At 40.3% G+C, this 8040-nt stretch overlaps 1 protein-coding gene across 1 annotated transcript; it reads right to left on the bottom strand.

Moving 5' to 3' along the window:
• Window positions 1-1544: 1544 nt before the first annotated feature.
• LOC126990819 (39S ribosomal protein L28, mitochondrial-like) lies at window positions 1545-6924 on the bottom strand. The gene is made up of 7 exons (XM_050849464.1): window positions 6835-6924; window positions 6419-6624; window positions 5879-5983; window positions 4276-4429; window positions 3549-3587; window positions 2794-2975; window positions 1545-2420 (listed from the first exon to the last, which is right to left on the bottom strand). Exons 2-7 carry the CDS (start codon window positions 6622-6624, stop codon window positions 2360-2362), a joined length of 747 nt encoding a protein of 248 aa, XP_050705421.1. The 5' UTR covers window positions 6835-6924; the 3' UTR covers window positions 1545-2359.
• Between the last annotated feature and the right edge of the window lie 1116 nt (window positions 6925-8040).

Genomic DNA, 8040 nt, shown 5'->3' with positions numbered 1-8040 from the left:
AAGGAGTGCGGATAATACAGGATCTATACACGTCATGATGCAGACACGCGCGAATAAACGCAACGGTCTGCAGCCCTTGCATACACCCATGCTGATACACCTTCCAGACCCGTAGATGTGTTGCCCGTGTCGACGCGTTTACTACCTCAACAGAATATTACATTTCAACAGATGAAAATTATAACCCTTTAAAGAGAAAATGAAGATAAAACTGGGGCACACGCTATAGCTCCACGTGGCCGGGTACTCATCTCCGCCGCATTAATTAGACCCGCGGATTCGTAGCTATTTTTTATAGTCACTCTAAACACGTCCTGCACCACGGAGGCGACGATCACAGTAATACAATATATTTAGACAAAGAGACAGATGGAATTGTTATATATACGGCACGAGACTGCACTCACATGTTCCGGGGTCACGCCCTTGTCCTCCGGCGGGTCAGGGCAGGCGGAGGGGCGGGGCATCCACGGCCTGACAACAGCCCCAAACAGCGCGCGGAACCACGACCACAGGCACAGAAGGGTTCGGGTACAGTGCCGGAGTAATGACCTCAATGGACTCATCGATCTGCACTCCATGAAGGCACGATTTGGTCTGTCGGACTCTGCTCTCAGCGAGCCAGCGCGAAGCGTATAGCAGGATCGGTACTTGTCGACGGCCTGTATTGCACGGTTATACTTGCATGTAGTATGCGTACAGACCAAAGAGACAGACTGACAAGTCATACGTATTGCTAATTGATTGACAAGTTCATTGTTGATTTGATTTTTCACAACAAAGGAGAAGGGAGGAGCGCTTGCCATCCCTTGCCCCAGGCAGTATATATAAGAGTGGAGATAAAATACAGGACAGGATTATTTATTTTCAGTAAGAGCATTTTAGGAATTTGGCCTAAAAATCGGCCATCTGGCATCCCTGGTCTGTCCCTCGTTCACAGCTCCAATCTCGTCCGCGTCACCCAGCTGGAATCAATCGATAACAATTTCTTATCTCAGCACAGCAGTTTGTTTTTGCTTTCGCGCACCACGAATTCGCTGACCTTGACGCTTCTCCCAGTTTGGCGGACGCGGGATGCCACATAAACAACCTATGTATACTACTCGCCTTCACCTTCATTACTATATACATGGGGGCTACCGTGATCCCGTGGTAGTCTCCGCCTTGCGCTCCGGTCGCTAAATCAATAGTGCGTAGTTATGTTAATTCGTAGTTATTATGTTTGTGAATTCGGGCCATACATTATCTACACATCCTATACATAATACTTTCCCCTTTAACCTTCCTTCATCAGTTATTCTGTCTTCTCTCTCCTATTCATTAATTTCGTACTTAATTTCAACTTCTGCCTTCCATCCTATATTCTGCATTCTGGCTCTCGATCTCTTCCTTTCCCTCTACTTTCCTTTCCTTCCCTTCTTTCACATTTTATTTTGTCTTCCTTTCTCATTCAATTTATTTTCTCTTTTCCTTCCTTCCCTGCGCTCTCTCTCTCTAAACATCTTAACAAACACACACACACAGTAATAATAACAATAACAACATACTCAAGACTCTTTACTATATCTACAAGTTACACCGCACACACTTACTTTACTTACACACTTAACAAAGCAACTGTACATTAACAAAGAGAATTCTAAGTAAGACAAGTAACATGTATTATCAGCTTGTCACATACTTGATTTTCTTTGCTTTCTTTGTTTCATTTTCTTCCTTTTATTTTTTTGTCTCCCTTTTCTTGTTTATTTCTTACATTTCTTCTTTATTTGTCTTCATTTTCTTGTTTATTTCTCCCATTTCTTCTTTTTTCTGCATTCCTCTTTTTTCCCTCTTTTTAATTTTTGTTTTGTATTTTTGTCTTCATTTTCTTCTTTAGTTCTTACATTTCCTCTTTCCTTATTTATCTTTATCTATTTTCTTCAGCATTTCTCTTTTTGTCTCTGTATTTCATTTGTTCTTTATTTTGTTTTTTTTTGTCTTCATTTTCTTCTTTATTCTCTCTAGCACACAGTTTTCTTCATCTCTTCTATTTGCTTCTCTTTATTTCATCTTCGTTCTATTATTTTTATTGTCTGCATTTTCTTCTTATTTTTTCTTCCATTTCTTCTTTATTCCTCTACTTCTCGTTTTGTCTTCTCACTCATCTTCCTTATCCCTTTTTTCTGAGTTTTCTTCCATTTCTTCTTCCTCTTCTTTATTCTTATCCTTCTTCTTCCTTTGTTTCTCTTCTCTCTCATTTTCCTTTTCTTATTCCTTTAATTTTTTTTCCTCAGCGTTTTCTTCTCTTTTTTTTTTCCATTTCTTCATTTTCTTCTATTTCTTCTTTATTCCTCTTCTTCTTCCGTCCCGTCTTCTCTCACTCGTCCTTCTTTTTGGCGAAGGGATTCACTTTCGTCAACCAGCTGCTTGCCGATGAGCTGTGGGCAGAAACAAATTTAATTTCACTGAATATTTAATTTGTATTTATCTTTATTGTATTGCACACCAAAGATCATGTGAGGCTAAATCATAGATCAATCAAAGTAGTCAATCATAAAATAAAATAAATAAAATGAATTGAAACAGGTGTTGAAGGAAGAAATGGGATGAAGGTAAAGAAAGAGAAGAAAGAAAGAGTGGAGTACAAGAGCAGGCACAGAGGAAGGAGAAGGAAAAAAGAGGAAGAAGAAGGAAAAATGAATACGGTACTATTTGGAGATATTTATAAGACATCCAGGAATAGCTATATATAAGTATGTAATCGATTCTCTCTCTCTCTCTCTCTCTCTCTCTCTCTCTCTCTCTCCGCACCTCTCTTCTTCCGCTGCTGCCGCTGCCACTGCCTTCGCCTCTTCACTGGCCTTCAGATACTCCACAAACTCCGCCCTGAAGATGTGCTTGAGGGGTTGAGGGCGGTTGGCAGCCTCCTCTATGCGCTTCTGTTTGGTGCTGGCTTCCTTGAGGTTCAGCCCATACCACTCAGCCTCCTCCTCCTGTTGGGTTAGGTTAGGTTAGGTTAAGGTTGGGGAAGGTTAGGATAAGGTTGGGTTAGGTTTGGTTAGGGTTAGTTTGGGTTTGGTTAAGTTAGGTTAGGTATGGATAGGGATGAGTTAAGTTACAATATGGTCGAGTTAGGTAAGGCTGGGTTAGGTTTGGTTAGGTTAGGGTTAGTTTGGTTAGGATATGATAATGCAATGCTGGGATGTCTGGATAAGGTTTGGTTAAGTTAGGTTAGGTTAGGGTAAGTCAGGTTAGCTTAAGTTCAGTTAGGTTGGATTAAGTTAAGTTTGGATAAGATTGAGTTGGAATAAGTTAGGATAAGGTTGGGTTAGGTTAGATTATGTATTCTTTTTAATTAGGATTGGGTTTGTCTTATGTGTGTGTGTGTGTGTGTGTGTGTAGGTGTATGTGTGTGTGTGTATGTGTAGGTGTGTGTGTGTGTGTGTGTGTGTGTGTGTGTGTGTGTGTGTGTGTTTCCTTATATTATTCTCAATCCTACTAACAATATAACAAAGCATCCTAGTCCACCCTAACTAACATACTACACATCCTAGGGTCCTACGTACAGGCAGGATGTGTTTTTGTGCTTTGAGGAGCTCCTTTCTCTTGGCAGGTTGTCTGGGTGCAGCTCTCGCACCAGCGCCAGAAGCATCTCCTGCCTCAGCTTCAGGGCCAGCTCGGACATCAGGTCAGCCGGGGAGTCTGTGAGAGTTAGGTTAAGTTTGGATAAGACTGAGTTGGGGTGTTAGGATAAGATTGGGTTAGGTTAGATTATGTATTCTTTTTAGTCAGGGTTGGGTTGTCTTGTGTGTGTGTGTGTGTGTGTGTGTGTGTGTGTGTGTGTGTGTGTGTGTGTGTGTGTGTGTGTGTGTGAGAGACATAGTGATGGTAGTGGTAAGCATATGAGGATAGCTTGAGGATAGCTTTTTTTTTCTTTCTTTTTTTTTTAAACAAAGGAGACGGCTCAAGGGCAACAAATAGAGTGCAGAAAAAAAAGCCCGCTACTCACCGCTTCCACAATAGACAAAACTAGAGAATTTATTTATTTATATTTTGGGGGCAGACTTATTATGCCAATGGTACTCACTAACCAACGCAACACCATGCCAATAGATTTTGCACTAATTCTATTCAGTCGATTCTTGGGTGTCAGAGTATACAAGCATATATATTTTATTTTTACAGCAAAGGAGACAGTTCAGGGGAAAAAAAGCCTGCTACTCACTACCCCTAAAGAAATGGAGCCTTTTACAACCCAAGATAAGTGCAAGAGACAGTTTTCCAGCAACGCACCTCCAGTATGTAGTTATCAAAGCCGTAGTGCTGGTCGATGAGCCTGAGGGTGCGGTCCGTGACGTTGATGGTCATGTGGCGGTCCAGGATCTCCGAGTACACCACCGAGGACTTGACAAACGGCACCCAGTAGTGGGGGACGCGCCTTGTTGTCCTGGGGAGGGAGGGAAGGAGGTACATGTACTAACAGAGAGGAAGGAAATCTGTAGTATAATAGAGCAGGTAAAGTTATGAGCATTCGCTATAGCTGAAGGCGTTTGAAGCTGAAGGTGTTTGAGGGTCTTGACTGAGAGAGAGAAAAGGCATAAGACAGTGATATAAAAAGGGCCATTCCATTACAGGTTTAATAGGAATGTGGAAAATAAACAAATAAAATAGAACGATTAGAAGATAATGATGATGAGAAAGAAATATGAGAAAATAGAAGAATTAGAAGACATACAAGAAAACAGAAGAATTATAAGATATTAAAGATGAAGAAGAAATATCAGAAAATAGAAGAATTAGAAGACAGAAGAAAATAGAAGAATTAGAAGATACTGATGATAAAGAAGAAATATGAGAAGACAGGAGAATTTGAAAACATAAAGAAAATAGAAGAATTAGAAGATATTGATTATGAAGAAGAAATATGAGAAGACAGAAGAATTTGAAGACATAGAAGAAAATAGAAGAATTAGAAGATATTGATGATGAAGAAGAAATATGAGAAGACAGAAGAAAATATAAGAATTAGAAGATATTGATGATGAAGAAGAAATATGAGAAGACAGAAGAAAATATAAGAATTAGAAGATATTGATGATGAAGAAGAAATATGAGAAGACAGGAGAATTTGAAGACAGAAGAAAATAGAAGAATTAGAAGATACTGATGATGAAGAAGAAATATGAGAAGACAGAAGAATTTGAAGACATAGAAGAAAATAGAAGAATTAGAAGATATTGATGATGAAGAAGAAATATGAGAAGACAGAAGAATTTGAAGACAGAAGAAAATAGAAGAATTAGAAGATATTGATGATGAAGAAGAAATATGAGAAGACAGAAGAATTTGAAGACAGAAGAAAATAGAAGAATTAGAAGATATTGATGATGAAGAAGAAATATGAGAAGACAGAAGAATTTGAAGACAGAAGAAAATAGAAGAATTAGAAGATATTGATGATAAAGAAGAAATATGAGAAGACAGGAGAATTTGAAGACATAGAAGAAAATAGAAGAATTAGAAGATATTGATGATGAAGAAGAAATATGAGAAGACAGAAGAATTTGAAGACAGAAGAAAATAGAAGAATTAGAAGATATTGATGATGAAGAAGAAATATGAGAAGACAGAAGAAAATAGAAGAATTAGAAGATATTGATGATGAAGAAGAAATATGAGAAGACAGAAGAAAATAGAAGAATTAGAAGATATTGATGATGAAGAAGAAATATGAGAAGACAGAAGAATTAGAAGAAATATAAGAAAATAGAAAAAATTAAAAGATATTAAAGATGAAGGAGAAATATCACAAAACAGAAGAATTAGAAGCGAATGAAAATGAAGAAGAAATATAAGATAATGACGATGATACTGAACAAGACCGAGTCATGCTTACGGCTTCCTCTTCTGAAACCCTTTGATGATGCCCTCGCCGCCCCATATCCCCTCGTGCATCTCCTTGGGGTACAGCAGCGGTAGGGGGAGGTTCTGCACGGGCACGCTGAAACAGATAAGACACAATAGAACAGGTAAAACAGGTAAGGTATGTATGTGTGTGTGTGTGTGTGTGTGTGTGTGTGTGTGTGTGTGTGTGTCCCTGCCCTCACTAACAACAGGCGCCCTTGAACTGCCTTCCTTGCTGTAAAAAAATAATAAAATAAACTTATAACAGACTCAGAACTATACAAAAGAAGATGAAGAGGAAGAAAAAGGAGAGGAAGAAGAAGAAGAAGAAGAAGAAGAAGAGGGATAAGAAGATGCAGAAGAAGAGGAAGGAGAAGGTGCAGAAGAAGAAGAAGGAGAAGAAGATGAAGGAGAGGAAGAAGAAGAAAAAGATGCAGAAGAAGAAGAAAAGAAGGAAAAGAAGAAGATGCAGAAGAAGAAGTAGAAGAAGAAGGAGAAGAAAAAGGAAAAGAAGAAGCTCTAATCCACTTACATGTCTCCATTAGGTAGCTTCTCAAACTTGCCCGGCGTGGGTATGTAGTGCACAGGGGCTTTTGGGCATTGCTTCCACTCCCAGAAGAACTTTTTGTAGTGCTCCGGGACCCTGGCGAGCGGCCCCTCCTGTTGAAACGGGCGCAGGGCATTCCAGGGCCGCTGCACCATCTCCCGGGCAAGCTGGATGGGGATTCTCTTTGCCATCTGTAGCAGGGAGAACAGGGTACATTACTTAGTTAGGGTACTTTACTGACTTACTTTAATTACATCTATAGTGGGGAAAACAGGGTATATTACTTACTACTTGACTGACTTACTTTAATTGCTTACTACATCTATAGCAGGGAAAACAGGTTAGTCTACTTGCTCGCTTTACTGACTTACATTTGAAGTGAGGAAAACAGGTTAGATTACTTACTTACATCTGAAGCGAGGAAAGCAGGTTATATATATTATGCTGTTATTTATTTACATTCATCTCTACTTGTCTGTGTGTAATGCCAGATTTCTGTAGTGAAGGAAAATGTAAGTGTGGTAAATCTTAGGAATAGCGGCTCCTAGCGGGTGCGTGTTTAGGGCACGGTGTGGTGGTAATTACAACATTTCTAGCACGTACAATGGGGTTTTGACAAGCGGACAGGAGTGTTTATGTCACAAGGGGTGTATTTTTCCGCGCGGGCTCTTCCTTTTCCTCATCCCAGAGCTCGCAGTCTCATCGCCCATCGACTTGGAAGAAATCGAGAGGCCATCGTGGAAAAATACACCCTTGTGACATAAACACGCCTGTCCGCTGGTCAAAACCCCGTCGTAAGTGCTAGAAATGTTGTAATTACCACCACACCGTGCCCTAAACGCGCACTCGCTAGGAGCCGCTATTCCTAAGATCTACCGTAAGTGTAAGTGCGTGCAAGTAAGTGTTTAAGTGAGAGGCCCGCAGTAGCTGTTGACTTTCCCACGGTGAGACCTTTCACTTAAACACTTACTTGGACGCACTTAAGTTTTCCTTCACTACAGAAACTTGGCATTACATGTGTCTCTACAAGTCTAAGATCGGTATTATAAGACACTTTCGCTTCTCACATCAGCTATTCCTAAAGGTCAAAGAGGGGGGCAGTCGGGTTCTAATGAGCGTTTCTTTAGGTTCACGGTGTAGAAGGGTCACACTACCACCTGGGCCATAAAACTAATCTTGGAAATGCCCACGCCTCTTACGAAAGCCTTGTCAAATATGCGTTCTCGGGCAGCGAAATGTCTTATAATACGACCATAAGTCTCTTTTAGTCTCTGCAGGTGGTGACAAGGTAACCAGCGAGGAAGAAGCCGGGGCCACAAACACGGCAAATTACTCGATATATATTACATTACCGGTCCCTAAAGCGAGCTACAGTGTAATGAGGATACTGTAATGAGTGGAGGGTCAAGGAAATAAGGCAACAGGAGGAATGAGGGAGGGAAACACGGGAAGACACTCACGGCGGCGGTGTTGTTTACCTCGTCCCGTTGGAGCGGCTCAATGGTCTTGGTCTGGGTTGAGGTTACTTTTTATTTTATTTTATTTATTTATACCCCATTCTTCTCCTTCTATCCTATTTCCTCACAAATACTTTACTGCCCTTTTTA

The sequence above is a fragment of the Eriocheir sinensis genome, unplaced genomic scaffold (assembly GCF_024679095.1).
Source record: "Eriocheir sinensis breed Jianghai 21 unplaced genomic scaffold, ASM2467909v1 Scaffold205, whole genome shotgun sequence".
In the NCBI taxonomy this organism is placed as follows: domain Eukaryota; kingdom Metazoa; phylum Arthropoda; class Malacostraca; order Decapoda; family Varunidae; genus Eriocheir; species Eriocheir sinensis.
This window is presented reverse-complemented; position numbering and strand designations above follow the sequence as displayed.

Coding starts and splice junctions, on each gene's coding strand:
- LOC126990819 (XM_050849464.1), bottom strand. CDS start 6,624: ATGGCAAAGAGAATCCCCATCCAGCTTGCCCGGGAGATGGTGCAGCGG. Junction 4,430..5,878: donor GGGTTTCAGAAGAGGAAGCC/GTAAGCATGACT, acceptor CTCCCTCCCCAG/GACAACAAGGCGCGTCCCCC. Junction 2,421..2,793: donor GCAGCAGCGGAAGAAGAGAG/GTGCGGAGAGAG, acceptor TTCTGCCCACAG/CTCATCGGCAAGCAGCTGGT.